This window comes from Protopterus annectens, chromosome 3.part0, assembly GCF_019279795.1.
Source record: "Protopterus annectens isolate FY-2018-M chromosome 3.part0, PAN1.0, whole genome shotgun sequence".
Classification (NCBI taxonomy): domain Eukaryota; kingdom Metazoa; phylum Chordata; order Ceratodontiformes; family Protopteridae; genus Protopterus; species Protopterus annectens.
The window spans coordinates 323329148-323346486 of NC_056731.1; the positions used below are offsets into that span (position 1 = coordinate 323329148).

The window sequence follows — 17339 nt, forward strand, 5'->3', positions numbered from 1 at the left end:
GTGGCATCCATCTCTGAGTAGTAAATGATGGGTACTGTTGCCCTATACCAAACTATATAGGACCTGGCCGTATTCTGTTTTTCAACTTTTTATTGCCTGGTATTTCTCTTTGGAGGAAAGAAAGACATTAAGAATGTGATCAATCTGGCCATACTTTGCTGTACTTAAAATGTTGAAAAACTGGCTTCTCAGGAGTCAGTTATTGCACCCACCCCCACCCCCAACATGCACACCCACTATTATGCACAAATTTTCAGTAGATCACAATAATGCCAGCTATTAAAGGCTTCATTGTAATAACAACTATTCTTACATTTAACCAATTTTTTGGTGACACTTTTTTAAGGAGCGTCAGCCACCCTGCCACCATGTGGAATGTAAGATAACAAATGTAAACATTGTTGGATGCTATACTTTGAGACTTTTACTAAGTGGAGCCAGGAAAGTTTTATCTTTCTCCCTGCATTTACTGATTACAAGCCAGGATAAGGTAATCAAAGAATATGTTTACAAACAAATCGGTAATGAGAAAATGAAATGCAAGATGGTGCTGGTTTTGAAATTCATCATTTAAAACTGATACAGTGCTGGCAACTGCTAATATGAAATATTACTATAATTTCCAAGATTTAATTATTGTCACATGCATTGATCTAAATCTGTAACCTAACCTGTATAAATTAGTGTCAGTTCTTAAGAGTTTTAATGTGCTACCTGAATATGTTAATCAGGGCAGGGCAGGGTACTGATACACATGGATCTTTTCCAGACCTAGACTCGTGAGACACTTTAAAATACATTTTTATAAACATAAGTAGGTGTACAATCAACAACGGCAAAAATGGAAAGTGCACAAATTGAGCCCAGTTACATTAGGGTAACCCAAGCAGTACATCAAGTTAATTAAAAACAAATATATGGCCAGTGCCGTTTATAAGATTAACAATTAAGGCACATATTTACAGTATATGTAGTACAATTAAGTCATGCTGAAGAACATGGAAATACCTGTTTAGGATTTTAATTACGATTACCTAATACACAGCATAATGCATATCAGAAAACGGATTAGATTAAAAATGTTAGCTTTTTTTTTATGACTTATTTTCATCACTGACCTTCCACTTTGTACTTGTCATTTCATTCATTCCTATTGTGGATGACATGGTGATATCTAATTGAATCTGTTATACGTTTGACCAGACCGTCCAACTGGTTAAAAATAAATAAATAAAATGGATATGTATTTGCATACTCCCAGCTCAAACTATGTATTCTAACGGAGGGAAATAAAGACATATGTGCAGTAGATACTTTCTCTGATTATTATTTATTTACACTGTAATGTTATGGTGTGTAAATAAATACACAAAGCTTTTATCCATGCATATGAGGAAAAGAGAAACTAACCAGGCAAGTAATTTTCTCCCAAAATCAAGAACTGCCAGGGTAGAAGATGATATGTTGATACTAATAAGTAAAAATAGAATAAAACAGTGTTATTGCACACTGAAACAAATAACCCTTGGAAAGGTATAAAGTTACATATTTCAGAAATGTAGATGCTGCTTATAAAAACTGATGCAAAAACACTACTAAACATGCTATGACATGGTCATAACAACAGCTTAATTGAGGAGAGATGGATCAGTATGTGTGTGTATATATATATATATATATATATATATATATATATATATAGGATAAGTTAATAAAACAATAAATCTGGAGAATAAGGATATTTTGGGGGTAATAATGATAATTTCTATGTAAAGAATTTCTACCTGGAACATATATATTTACCAAGAGACACGAGTCTCTTTGGGGCCATTTTAAATCAGATAAAGTGATTTCAAAAGTCATCAGTACAGGACAGGAGAAGCAACAGAGAAAAATAGAAAAGATAATCTCTACTGCTGTTATTTTTTCCAGTTAAAAAAATTGAGGTTTTAATAGGGAAGTGCAGAAATACAAGGAAAGCCAGGCATGTATCTGTTTCTCTAGTTTTGCAGAGTGGACCTGAGTTTTTTATATTTTGCTCTGCATATACCAACAGAAATTCTGGCTGCTCAATGGTTCTTTAGCGGCTGGACTTTTTTGCTGCTGGCATATGTTCAGTTTACAATGGGCATGCTGGTTGGGCTGTCCAATCAGTGTGCACATTTTGGAATACTAATGACATCTTATTCTATAATTTAGTTATATCTGTCTAAATGTTTTGATTTGCAGAGTAGATGTCTCTCTAAAACGTTGTTTCACATGTGATTATAGAAATGATAATTGTAAATCAGTCTTTACTGTGTGTTTATTATGATACAAAGTTTCAGGGAAGTATTGTAAGTTGTTTTATTTAACAAGTTAGCTATAATATAAGCATTTCATCAACAAACTGCTGTTAATAACCATCCTTGTTTGTGTCCACAGTTTTGTGCAACTCTTGGAACAACTGCTTCTTGTGGATTTGACAATTTATTGGAGACTGGCCCTATCTGTAAGTAATTTCAGTTTTATGATCCTACAAAGTCTTTTAGCATTCAGTTTTGAAGGCATGCAGGAGCAATTACAAATAAGCTAAAAACTTTCTTGTTTCATGAAAGTCAGCTGTATTGCTAGGGTAATGAAGACAAACTGTTCGCTTGCTATCTTTCCTTTTTTTCCCTTTTAAACATCTTCCATTGGCAAACTGTTCACCTAATTCAATCATCAGATTAAGTGTTTGTATGACAGTGTGAGATTATAGTTTCATTTGAGTCCCATTTGTATATAAAATAGCTGAATTTCTGTTTTAGGATGAAAGCTTATGAACAAAGACAAAAAGAAGTTATGTGGTCACTTACAAGCCAAAGATAAAACTGTCAGATCTAAAACTGGCCAGTAATAGATTTAAATCCCAACGCCTTAACAACAGAAACATGTTTTTGTTTCAACAGCCATGCAGGTACAGCAGGATGTGGCTACTTCCGGCAGGCATATAGCAAAAATATGACATGCCTTCCGGGAAGAATCCTAAAATTCTGATTTGTGATGCTAGTTTGGCTTCCTGGTTCCTTATGTGCTGCTTTATTGAGCAGGTTTACTTTTATAAGTGGACTACTGAACAGTCAGTCGTAGTCTAAATTACTAAGTAGCCGCAAACAAACAAAATCGTGAGGAAAATATTATCAACAGCCATTATTATATACTACCTTCATAACAAACATGTTATTTACTGATGCTGGAGGTTCCCACTGTCCAGTTATCAGTTTCACAGTTTGATGCACTTGAATGTGCCAAGCTTTCTGGATTCATATAGATGAAGTAAGAAAAAGTGTTCTTGGTTTGCAAAATGACCACTATGGGTGTTCTGTGTTTAAAACGCTCCGTCGCATTCTTCTACTGCTTATTCAGACTTAGAAACCCGCATGCACAAGTACGCATAGAGGAATGAAACTCCAAATGCCATTTCTTCCGCTTCAGAGAATTACATTGGGTCCACTCTTCAGTATCCATACATGAAATCAAAAATGCGTGTTCCTTAACTCACAAACTGCAAAAGCATTGTCTTCTTTTCCTTTATCTTCATCCTTGTATTATGGCTACCTTCTATGCACATAAACCCTAATTCAGCAATGGCACTTGGTCCATAGTCACAAATTAGACACTCATGAGTGCCCAGGCTGCTACTGTCCAGTACTGAAATGAATAAAAATGAATAAAATCATCTGTAATCATCCTCTTATACTTGACCCCTAACAAATCCTCCCATAGCAGAATAGTCACTACACAACCTGAAAAAAATGTTTTTTGCACAAAGTACACATCTACTCACTTGTAGAGTCAGCCACTCGCTGAGTTAAATGCTGCTGTTGTATGTTGTAGACTTTCAGGAAGTAGCAATAGCCTGACAATTTCTTAATATTTTGGGTCTATATTTTCCATGCGCCATTTGCTGCACTTAGCTTCATAGATGTGCAGCTACCAATGCACAATTCTGTCGTAAAATGACTTTTCATACTAAGACTGTGAAATCACCCTTCAAGATAGAATTGTAGAATGACTGTCACAGTGCATGGCATAAGATCCAAAGGGGAGTATTTTAAAAGTTAGTCTGATTGTAAATTTGACAGTCTTCACAACTATATGTATTTGTTTTGGTTGTCAAATGCTTGTTCATTATTTTTCATATTTTCCATTTGTTGAATGCTAATATTTTATAGATCATCTATAAGGCCCTGTCTCAAAAACTCACCTACTAACAATGTACAAATGTATTAATGAAAATTATATCATGATCCCCCCAAAACGTGCACACAGATTGGCCAGCGTGCCCGTTGTAAATCGAGTTATACTAATGGAAAAAGGTCCGGTCGCCCAGACTTTTTTCCATTAGTAAACTCGTTTTTTTAAAACACTGTCTCGCTATGTTAAATGGGTTTAACATAGCGAGACAGCTTTAAAATAAGCAACGGAGATCTCTGTTGCTTATTTTAAAGCTGTCTCGCTATGTTAAACCCATTTAACATAGCGAGGCAGTGTTTTAAAAAACGGAGAAAGCAAGATCTCTGTTGCTTTTTAGTGTTTCGCCATGTTAAATGAGTTTAACATAGAGACAGTTTTAAAATAAGCAACGGAGATGTCCGTTGCTTATTTTAAAACTGTCTCGCTATGTTAAACTCATTTAACATAGCGAAACACTAAAAAGCAACGGAGATCTTGCTTTCTCCGTTGCTTTTGCACAACTCTGATATACCGCGCAGGCGCCGCAGTACATCAGAACTGCCGGATGCCAGACATCTGCGGAAGGGCAGTAAACAGGCATTATACTATGCCATTATTTAAGAAACGTAATAGTTTCTTTTCTTAAATAATGTCATGGTATAATAGCAATAACCCACTTCTGGGTGTGGGTAATGCTAAATTTACCCACGGTTGGCTTTGTTTGGTCCCTCGGGCTTCGCCCACGGGACCAAACCACGCAAACCGTGGGTAAATTTAGCATTACCCACACCCAGGCGTGGGTTATTGCTATATTATTTCACACAGTACATGCAAAATTCTGATGTAGAATAAATGCACATGATAACAGTACCATAACTAACAGTCTGGGGCCGTTTTAATGTTAGCTAAAATGTGATGTAAAAATGCACGGTTTCAACATTAATGAGTCTGTATTTGATTTAATGTATTAATTTTCATCATTTTAAAATCTTCAGTATTTTAAACCCATACCTGGAATATAATTATCTCTTTAGCCTGTGTAAAAAATGCAGTAACTGCATTTTCCTGACATACCCACATTATTTTAGCCCAAATCTTAATTATTGTGATTGCAGACCCAAACTGTCTTCTGTGTACAACATAAGCATCTGTAGAACTGTAGTATATTTATATATTTATTCTCATGGTATGATCATGGGTAGTCCAGTGGTTGTGAAGAAACAATCCTATTTGTGATGGTGACCTGGGTTTGAATACCATCTTATGTGCTAAATGGCCATCAACAGACCAAGAATGAAATAAGCATATGATGGATTATGCACATTTTGTGGGGAAAGGATAGGTCTACTTTGGCTGTCTCCACCTAATATCCTACAGATAGCTTGCAGATAGACTTTGGAAACTTTCCACATATGGTTGGTGCCCCCCCCCCCCCGCCTCATTGTGACTTACTCCCCAGCAGGCTTCTGATATGAGGAGTGCTACCTGGGAGCATGTCCAGTCTTGAATCAGTTAAAAATAATTCCAGCCCTTGTCACTTTAACATTACCTAGTGTTCCTCTCAGACTTACCATCTCTACCTTTCTTGTTATTGAGAATGTTCTATTTTCTACTCTCTGGTAAACCTTTTTATGTTTTTCAATACATCTGTAATATTCTTACAGTAGCAGTATCTAGAATTGTTTACTTGTTTTGTGTTGCATAGTACTTACTTAGCCACTGTAGTCATCAAACAGCAGAGACAGTACTTTCCAGTTCTGCGTGGCCCACCTGATGACAGCAGTTTCCATTAGTATCGTAGCATCTGAAGTTCTAATTTCAAATCTTTGCAGGAAACTGTTTCTACAATTAAATTGTGTTGATATTTGCACTTTGCATTCCAAAAGCTGCAAACATTGTTACAGTAACCTAAGTTTAGAGATATTATTTATGAATGAATTTCCTTTACAAATGCTAGTAACTCACACGCATTGTTTGGTAAAGATGTATGTTATACCATAATGTATTTATTACTAGTGACTGAAAAGTGTGGCTGTAATATGACACAAAATACACTTCATAATTAGGTGATGTATTACAATTCTTTTTTGATACTGCCAAGTGGGTCTCCATTTCATTGTTTTTTCACATACTGTCTTACTATGTGTGCTATGGAAAGGGCATACAGTGGTCATGCTGAAGCCTGGGTGTTCGTAAAGGTTGCAAATTATATTGTGAGGTAATCATGTTTGTAAAGGTTACAAATTATATTGTGAAGGAATTATAGGGATAGTTACACTGTTTTCATGTATTTATTGCTATGAGTACCAAAGTATGGCTTTATATTAGCTACAATTGCAGCATGAATGCTTTTCTGCTTTATTTAAATTAGTGCCATTTCTTGGGAGTAGATCTTCACAATGCATGATTGCAGCTTGCATGAATATCACACTTCCACATGGCTATGCCCTAAATGACTGAAAGCAGTCCTTAGAGCATGTAGTGCAGACTGCACATCTTGGAATATAATAGACGTACAAACCAAATGTTTCCTAGGTGCTATAATCACTTAGTTATTGTTGATGCAACACAAACACTGCTTCTTCAGTTCTGCCATGTTGTATGGTGTTGTTATGAACAGAGAAAGGTCTGGTAGTTTCCAGACATGTTTTCATATTTAGGTTCATAGGTAGGTACTAGGCTATCGGCCCAAGGGCCTAAGTAAGCCTAGCCAACAAAGTTTCCTGGCTTACGCCAACCCAAGAAAGTTAATTTCCTGTGTCCCTGTTGAGCAGAGCCACAGAAGTGATCCCCGGGGTGTATTTCCTATTTCTCATCCACTCATCAAGATTTTTCTTGAAGAGTGCTAATGAAGAACTTTGCTTGACATAGATGGGTGGCTTGTCCCAGAGTATGGGAAGTCTCTGGGACAGGTATCTATCCCTCCAGCAAGTCCTTTTTATTGTGGTGACAAGGTTTAGGTCCCTAGAGCATGTAGCTTGGAGGGATTGGGATTTCTTTAGATGTAGCATGTCCAACAGCTCTGGGTTTGACATAGCTTTATATGTTAAGCAGAGATCACCTCGGAGTAGGTGATATGCTACAGAGTAAAGCTGGAGTTTTTTGAGACAATCAGTGTAGGGTATCTGTTTGAGGCCAGTACTTTTCTTTATGAGGTACTTCTGTGGCCTTTCCAGCTGCTGCAGATGTCTTGTGTGGTACATTCCAAAAGGGGCGTTGTACTCTATAATGGGTCTAATGAATGTCGAGTAGAGGGGAACAATGACCTCTTTTTTCCTGGATAAGAACCCTTTTGTGATGAGGTGTACCATGTAGAAGGATTTCCTGACTATTGTGGCAATGTGATTATCAAAGGAGAGACTACAGTCCACCTGGATGTCAAGGTGTCTTATCACACATTCAGTGTTAAGAAGACTGGGTACAGAATTTTTACCAAAGGGGATAACAATGCACTTTTTGGCATTGAGCTTGAGGCCATGGCTCTGACACCAGGCATCTGTCTCAGTGAGGTCCTTCTGTAGGATGTCCACATCATTTGGGGGCTCAACTATAGCTCCTAGTTTGCAGTCACCTGTGAACTTCATTAGCCAGAGGCCTTCTGTGTTAGCCTGTACGTCAGAGAAGTAGATACCAAACAGGAGAGGTCCCAGGACTGAACTCTGTGGTACTCCACTTGTCACTGGTTTGAAGTCAGATTTGGAGTCTGCAACTTTTACAGTGTGGGTTCTGTCAGTGAGCCATTTGGCAACCCATCTTGTGACATAGGGATTTATACCTAGTTTAGTGAGTTTAGCTATAATTCCAGAATGGGTGATGGTGTTAAAAGCCTTGGCGAGGTCAAGATAGGCTGTGTGAACCACCTTACCCTCATCCAAGGCTTTGGTGACTGCCTCAAAGACGTCAACCAGGTTCAGGAGGCAAGATCTGCCTTTCACAAACCTGAACTGGGTGGGGTCCAGAATTTGGTGGTTACCAATGTCTTTGTTTATGAATTCCATGATTATACTTTCCATGGCCTTGCAGACCAGGCTTGTCAGAATAATAGGGTGATAGTTCCCAGGATCAGTGGTGGCTCCCCCTTTGTGGAGTGGGATAACTGTTGCTGTGTGCCATTCAGTGGGCACAAAGCCTGACGTGTAGCTATGATTGAACATGGTACTTAGGTGTGGAGCCAGTTCATTCTGAAGTTCATGTAAAATGCAGTCTGGGATGTTGTCCAGTCCCATGGATGCTGTGTTTTTGGCTTTAAAGAGTGCTGCTTTTACCTGTGAAGCTGTGATTACAGAGACTCTGCTTTCTTCCTGTATAGATATGGGCCCTTTAGGGGGTGAGAGGCGGGTAAGGTTAGCATTGAACGTATCTGCTAGGATGTTGGCAATATCAGTTGGTTCTGTAATTTTTGTGCCATTGTGCTGTAACTCAGAGCAGATCTGGGTGTTGCCATTGAGAATCTTGACATAGCTATAGAATGCTTTGTGGTTGCCCTTAGAATCAGTGGCAGTCTTGTTTTCAGAGCTAGCTTTGGAGGATCTTATAAGGGATCTCAGCTTCTTGCTGAGGCTGACCAGGGAGCTCCTCCACTCATGGGATTTTACCCTCTTTTGCAACAATTTCTTCCTTCTGTTTGTAGAGTTTGTTTATGGCAGGGGACCACCAGCCTGGCTTCCTTTTTTTTGGAGGATAGCATCTTGGTACTGTTTGGGATAGCATGGTCCATGCACTTGTGTAAGTGCTTATAGAGTGCATTTGTGTAGGATTCAGAAGTCGTAACTGTATTGTCCATCTGCGTGGGTGTCATGAAGTTCGCCACTTCTGCCTTAAGAAGCATGAAGTTGGCTTTGGAGAATTTTTTACCATGGTTTTTTAATGGTGGGTAGGGGGGGGGTTGCAGATATCTAGGGTGATTAGCTTATGGTCGGATATGACCCACGAGGAGTTGACTTCAGGTGTGGAACTCTGGTCACTCATGTTGGTAATGACTAGGTCTAGGATATTGTTGCTCCTGGTGGGAGTGTGGATAAGTTGATCCAGGGCATTGGAATTTATGAATTTCAGAAAGCGCTGAGCAAAGGAGTTGATACATGAGTAGTTTTCCCAGTTAATGGTGGGGTAGTTGAAATCGCCCAATATTAGAGTGTTTGGTTGAATCCTAATATTTTCCAGTATATCAAGAAAAGAGGAGTGGGAATCCTGGGGCATGGTGGGGAATCTGTAGCAAGTTACAATTTGGATCGCAGTTTTGCCAGAGTTCATTGCACTTGGATAACCTCGGCTGCATTATGCTGAGCAACTAGCCTGGAGGTGTGGATATCCTTAATGAATATGGACACACCTCTGCCTTTGGTGTTCCGGCCCAGGTTAGATGGCCGAAAAGTGTGGTATGAGTTATAGCCTGGTAATGCAGGGGTGCTCTCTGGAGACTTGAACCACATCTCAGTCACTGCACAGACATCGATGTTCTCCATTTTAAGGAGTGCCTCGAGTGAGTGCATTTTGAGATTTAGACTTCTAGCATTGAGTAGCATTACCCTCAGTTTTTGCTTGCCTGTTCCTGTTATGGTGGTGAATTTGTCATTTAAACCTTGCCTAAAAAAGGCACAATGGGGTGGCAAGAGCCTTTGCCAGTATCCGGAATCCCTGGGGGTGACAGGTGCATGCCATCTCTGGCAAAGCATCATGGTCTGTCGACCATGTCGTCCCAGGCAGACAGATACTGGATCCCCTTAGAATGACACCAGAAGCTTAGCCAATTGTTGAAGTCAATCATTTTGTCCTTGTACTGCGGTATCATTCTGGGCAATGGCAGGATGCTACTCAGGGCTAGGGTCATACCTGCCTGGGCTAGAAGATTGGAGAGTTCTTCCATGTCTCTTTTCAAGTAGTCCAGGGAGGTACGTCTCAGGTCATTCACACCAACATGGACAATCAAAGAGTCATATTTGTACTTGTTGTGGAGTGACCCGAGTGCGTGGGTTATGTGACAGATCCTGTAACCCAACAGGCAGCTGACAGTGACCTTCTCCTTGTTTAGCCTGGTGAGTGGGACATCAGTGTGCCTGACTATAGTCACCTATGACTAGTGTATTGAGTACATTGTTTTGCCTTATGGGCTGTGGTTGAGTGGCACACTGAGTCTGTGGGCTATGTGTCATTTGGTTTGTGTTGGGGGGTGGAGGTTGCTTGCGTTTCTGCTTTGGAAGTCTTTGTTGCTTGAGCAGATTATTATTGAGAGCCTCCGCGAATGTTTTTGTGTTTCTATGTGTGGATTTTGGTGGTGTAGATTTAGTGAGACTATGTGGTGAGTGTGGTGTGGTGCAAGTATTTACCTTCTCCTGTTGACTATTAAGTTCAGTCTTGGTTGGAGAGAGCTTTACCTCCAGTTTGGCTAGATAAGTGCATCTCTCACAGATTGTAGTGTTGGGTGGTAGGAGGAGAGGGTTGTCTGTGTACATGAGGCAATTGCTACATTGCCCCAAGATGCCCAGATTCATCAGATAGACAGGAGAGAACACTGGGAGCTGACCCTTGGGCATGCCTGAATAAAAAAATATTTTCCTCTAGACAAGTGAGGAAAGTGAGTACAAGAGCTGTTTTTATCTAAGCAAGTGAGGAAAGTAAGGACCCAAACTGCTTTAATCTAGGTAATGAGGAAGGGTGAGTGCTGTAGTAATTTGTAGTTTATTTAGTGCTTACAACAAGTTCTGAACAAGTGCTGAGCACGGATAAGCAAATTCAAGTGCTAAAACTAAGAATCTGTATCTGGATCTTATCGATAGGCTCCCTAGAGCTTACCACTCCCACTGATAAGCTAGAAGGCTTCCCTCCAACACAGAAAGGCCTGGGGCACAGAAGCTTACAAACAGTCCTGGATACAGCAAATCTGAATCTGGACTAAACCAGTTACAGGGAAGGTGGGAAGCAAGCGCAAATGCAGGCTTTTCAACCAGAAAGCTGAAAGAGATGGAAAAACTGCCCAAATGGCCAATAAACTACAAGTTCTGGGCCAGAAATCACTCTTGTAGTAGATAGGCTACCTATTGCTTATCACTCCCACTGATAAGCTAGAAGTCTTCCCTCCAATACAGAAAGGCTTGGGGCACAGAAGCTTACAAACAGTCCTGGATACAGCAAATCTGTATCTGGATTAGACAGAAAGGGCAAAAACAAAACAAATTTATATATATATATATATATATATATATATATATATATATATATATATATATATTTTTTTTTTTTTTTTGTTAAGTGGGTTGGCTTTCTCAAAAAAGTTCCCTCTGTATTAGAAAGAATGAGCTAATGACAAAATCAAAAACACTTTAAATGCAGTACAAGCTAGCACACGAGTGTGTAGCAATATTAAGGCAAATACAGTGTAAATAAATGCAGATAAGTTAAAAATGACAAAAACAAGTTTATGAAAAATCAAATAAGACCACTTGAACACTTAAAAGCACACAGAACAGCAAATTAAGGTATTAAGGTAGAAGACAGTTGGCTCCATTATTTTGTAAGCTATCTATGTCATAGGGGACAGTAAATGGATAATAGCAGTTTCCCCTCAGTGTTGCAGCTCCAGTGCTTGGTGCCTTGTGGGAGTCTGTCAGGAAATGTTCAGTTACTCAAGGTTAACAGATGGGTATATGTAAACATGCACCCTCACAAGCTCAGCATAACAAACACTGCACTATGAATTCTAGGCATCATAAATGGAGGGAAGAAGGTACACAAAAAATGATTTCCCCTTAAAGGATGATAACAGAGAGAGGGGAATGAATGGTTCAATAAAGGGATCAGGACTAGGGCCACAGAAGAAGCATTCAAACAATATAGGCAGTAGTGATTGCAATGAAACCCTTGCATAAGTCTGATCCGGAATACAGATGGCATGTTCTCCTTGCAAATGTCATAAAGCTGTGCATGTTTCATAAACAAAATGAAAGACAATGTGGTATGGAAAGGTGCTTTACAAATTTTATGTCAGACAAAGCTGTAATACTTAATGTTTAGGTTTATATAAGTTAGTGAATTTAGGGTTACAGCATCTTCCTCTCATTCTACTTTTTCTGTTAATGCAAGTCCTCAGTAATTATGGGAGCTGACAGTGGCTCTGTCTACTTTTCCTTGATTAATGCATTTTTTAAAGAAGATTTTAGTACTCTGAAGTTGTGTTCATGTTGAGTAAAAAATAAACATTTAAGTAAGAAATACTGAATATATATCTATATCTATATATTACCAGCCTCAGTAAGAAGCTGAGATCCCTCATAAAATCCTCCAAAGCTAGTTACGAAAATAAAATTGCCAAAGATTCAAAAGACAGCTATAAGGCATTCTATAACTATGTCAAGAATTTAAATGGCAATGCTCAGATCTGCTCTGAGCTACAACAGAATGGCATTAAATATACTGATCCCAAGGATATTGCCATTATCCTGGCAGATCGATTCAGTGCCAACTTCTCCCCCCTCTCACCCCCTAAATGGCCCATCTCAATACTGGAAGATTGCCAATTTCCAGTAATAATGGCCACACAGGTAAAAAACGCACTCTCCAAAGCTAAGAATACAGCATCCATGGGACCAGACAACATCCCAGGCTGTGTACTACATGAACTACAAAATGAACTGGCACCTCACCTAATTGTCATGTTTAATCATACCCTCACCTCAGGCTTCGTGCCCACTGAGTGACGCACAGCTACAGTTATCCCACTCCACAAGGAGGGATCCACCTTGGATCCTGGGAACTACCGCCCCATCAGTCTAACAGCCTGATCTGCAAGGCCATGGAACGTATTTTCATGGAACTTATAAACAAAGACATTGGCAACCTTAAAACACTGGACCCCGCCCAGTTTGGGTTCGTGAAGGGCCGATCTTGTCTCCTGAACCTGATTGACTTCTTCGAATCAGTCTGCAGAGCCGTGGATGAGGGTAAGGCAGTCCACACAGCCTATCTAGAACTCGCCAAGGCCTTTGACACCATCCCCCACTCTGGAATCATAGATAAACTTACTAAGCTGGGCATTAATCCCTATGTCACTCGATGGGTTGCCAACTAGCTTACTGACAGAACCCACACTGTAAAAGCAGCTGACTCCAAATCCAGATCCAGACAAGTGACAAGTGGAGTACCTCAGGGTTCAGTCCTGGGACCTCTCTTGTTTGACATCTACTTCTCTGAAGTACAGGCCAACACTAAGGGATTCTGGCTAACAAAGCTTGCAGATGACTGCAAACTGGGAGCCATTACTGAATCCCCAAATGATGTGGATACTCTACAAAAGGGCCTTACAGAAACAGATTCTTGGTGCCAGAACCATGGGCTCAAGCTCAATGCCAAGAAATGTATAGTTATCTCTTGTGGGAAAAAACATGTACCTGTGAATTACCATATAGGTGACAGTACACTAAACACCGAAAGTGTGATAAGAGACTTAGGGACACAGGTGGACAGTGGTCTCACCTTCAATAACCACATTGCCACAGCAGTCAGGAAATCCTTCTATGTGGCACACCTCATCACTAAAGGCTTTTCATCCAGAAAAAAGGAGGTCATTGTCCCACTGTACTCATCCCTCATTAGACCCATTATAGAATACAACGCCCCATTTGGTATGTACCTCTCAAGACATCTGCAACAACTGGAAAGGCCGCAGAAATACCTCACTAAAAGAATCACAGGCCTAAAGCAGATGCCCTACGCTGACCGCCTTAAAAAACTCCAGCTATACTCTGTCGCATATCGTCTACTCAGAGGCAATCTCTACTTAACATACAAGGCCATGTCAAACCCAGAGCTGTTGGACATGCTACACTTAAAGAAATCCCAATCCCTCAGAGCTACATGCTCCAGGGATTTAAACCTTGTCATCACAAAAAACAAAACATGCTGGAGGGATAGGTTCCTGACACAGAGACACCCCAGACTCTGGAATAGATTGCCCATACATGTCAAGCAGAGTGTCTCTTTGGCCCTCTTCAAAAGGAACCTTGACGATTGGATGGGAAAAAGGAAATTCACCCCGGGGATCACGTCAGTCACCCTGCTAGACAGGGGTCCAGGGAAGTAAATAGTGTGGGAAGAAATAGCCAGGGAATTGTTATGGCTAGGCTTGTATAGACCCTAGGGCTGATAGCCTAGTACCAACCTATGAACCTATGAACCTATTAAAGGAAATTTCCATCTTCACTTGCAGTTTAAACTACATTACAAGGTATCCTTTCTTCTGTGCATTTAAATAATTAAAGAAAATGACTGAACTGGCTTTCTTGGGGAGTGAATGACTGGAGTGGCTTTTTTGGTGAGTGACCGACCTATGGGCATGGCTCGTAGGGGTGTTTCATGAATATGACATGGGTGGGGCTTAAAGGGCGCCAGAGTACTACTTCTCCTAGGGTACCATATCAGCTAAGGCCTGCCCTGGAACCTATGTATATATATATATATATATATATATATATATATATATATATATATATATGTATGTATATATATATATATATATATATATATATATATATATATGCGTGTGTGTATGTATATATATCTCAGGTAGCAGAAACTTTTTGTCTCAGGTAATTTTTTTTTTCTATCAGTAATTCAACTGTAAAAATACTTCCTAGCATCAACCTTGAGCCAGCCTCCCTCTGTCCTCCCTTTTTTGCCATCTTGCTTTTAATTATAGATCCTTACTGAATAATGTCAGCCTTCTGGGATTTCCTAGATACCCTTGACATACTCAGATGTTTCTACTGTATCTTCCTCCTCTCACTCTTCTCTTCCAGAGTTTGCATATTCATTTTTTTTAGCAAGAAAACAGCACACAAACGTCCAATCATGAAAATAACGGCCACACTATAAAGCCCGAAGGTCACTAGATTATTGTTCACACTAACGCTCCAAATTAGCACTGCGTTTTCATCTCCAAATACAAAAGACTTCATCAGATGTTACAAAATCACCAACTAGCAACCCCTCTTAAATACCCCTCCCTCTGATACATCCTCCAATAGAAAATGTTATTAAATTTTTAAAAAACGCACATTTCTTGTAAATAACTCTTATCAATTGTTTTTGAAAAATGTTTTTCATATATAAGTGAAAAGACAAACAAATAATACTTTGAACCTTCATAAAATATTAAAATATGTGCCCAACACAAAAAAACTTAATATATATATATATATGTATATATATATATATATATATATATATATATATATATAGTTAAAAGCATTTATGTAAGAAAGACAGTTAAACCACAATGATTCTTTCCCTTTTTCTTTTTGGTGTTAATTTTTTAGCATTTTCTCATATATCTTCTCTCTAGTCCCCATATCATTATCATTACCTTTCTCTGTGCAGCCTCTCGACTAACAGTATTCTTCAAAAACTAGACAAAGTACTCCAGATCTAGAGTCATCTGACTCACCAATTGCCTAGAAAGAGACAGAATAGCCCCCCTCCCCATTTCTTAATTTTACTTGGAGGTCTGCTTCCCTCCCCCAAATGACACATATTCTAGTGTCCACATTACTCCTTAGATGTACTTGTCAAGGATCTCTCTCAAAGAGCACCAGGGACCCCTACCTATGCAGACAATCATGCCTGTCCTTCACAGTCATCATAAAGCAGGAAGGCTTGTCCATCATCCACATGTGAAAGAAAGAAGACATCTCCTCCATGCAGGTTGTAAGATCATGGGCCTACAACTTCCTGTAGCAATAACATGTGAGGACATCTTTGAAGGCTGCTGTCATCCCAAAAAGAGGAAACTTTCCTCTCTAAGCCAACCTCTGCTACATATGCCATGGCTGCATGACAGACTAAGTTCATTGATGTGCATACCCCTTCCTAAAGCACTTACATCTGCCACTGAATTTGTGTTCAGGGAGATTTTTATTAACAAAACAAGACAGCAATGCCACATAAAATCTCTTTTCATCCTAAGACTAGGAAGCAGACTATTGGCCATTTCATCTTCCTTACTCCATTGCTGTTTGTTTTAATACCAATGTTTTGCTCATGAAGTCGGGTGTGTATGGCATGACTGTAGACCTTGCCTCTGGCTAATGGGATGGTTGATCATAGCTTCCCATTTTCTACAGTTGATATCTCTCCCTGTACATCTCAGTATCCCCTGAGTTTTTCTTATTAACATTTCATATTGATTCCTCCCTTTGGTAATATGATATAATAATACCTATTCACTTTCCATTCAGCCCTAGTGAATAGTTCCTTTTATATATGTAATCTGTGGTAGGAATTTATTACCCAGATAGTTTAACTTGCATTTCGTTGTCCAGAAATAAGCTGCCACATATCTGAAAGCTTTTCTAACCTTTCTAACTATGTTTTGATCATGCCTACCCCACATCTGTATCTATCCTATTTCAGATCTCTGTATCATATGCAAAAAGGCTTATTTTTCCTCTAAAGCTATGTAATATCACTTATGGCTATTGTGAACAGCTTGATAGTCTTTTAACCCCCCCCCCTTTTATTAAATTGCATACTGGTTACGTCTAGTATGTCTAAGTGCCCTGAGTCAATGTCTAAGTGCCCTGAGTCAATGTCAATTATATTAGTGATCTAGTAAGAAAAAACACTTTGCACAAGTGTGTAAAATATAGGAAAATAAAGTCATAACCAAGGCAAATGAATGTATGAAAAGAACCATAGAGTTATTTATTTGTTGATACAAAAGATGTGAAAAGAGAGTATAGAATACAAGAATATGAAATGGAGAATAGATGGAGCAAAACAGATAAAGTGAGATTTTAAAGATAATTGATAAGAATACTGAATGTAAGTTAGTCAGTAGGGACAGTATAATGTGACATATCAAAGGGTCAAATCATTGAATCTGAAAGACAAGCTAAATCCTCCCAAAAGCAAGTTATCTACTCAGGCCATCAACTATCACTATGGGAACAGAAATTGCTCATTCCTGATTATAAGAACACTAAATGTAATATAAACTTATAAGTTCAATTTTCAAGCTTACAGCCTACTGGCCTTCAATAATCTTGATTGACATAGCCCCATGTTAATATTTTCTAATTCCCATATGCGTATAAAGATGATTGCTGAAGGAATTACTGAGGTACTGAGGAATTACTGAGGCCAGTCCCACT

General features: G+C 39.1%; 1 protein-coding gene across 1 annotated transcript in view; it reads left to right on the forward strand.

The window, feature by feature from the left end:
* DDC (dopa decarboxylase) overlaps positions 1–17339 on the forward strand; it is a 696490-nt gene that overhangs the window by 434072 nt on the left and 245079 nt on the right. The window contains exon 7 of the mRNA XM_044064799.1: positions 2425–2491. Coding sequence (XP_043920734.1) covers positions 2425–2491 — 67 coding nt within the window. The remainder of the gene's footprint in view (positions 1–2424; positions 2492–17339) is intronic.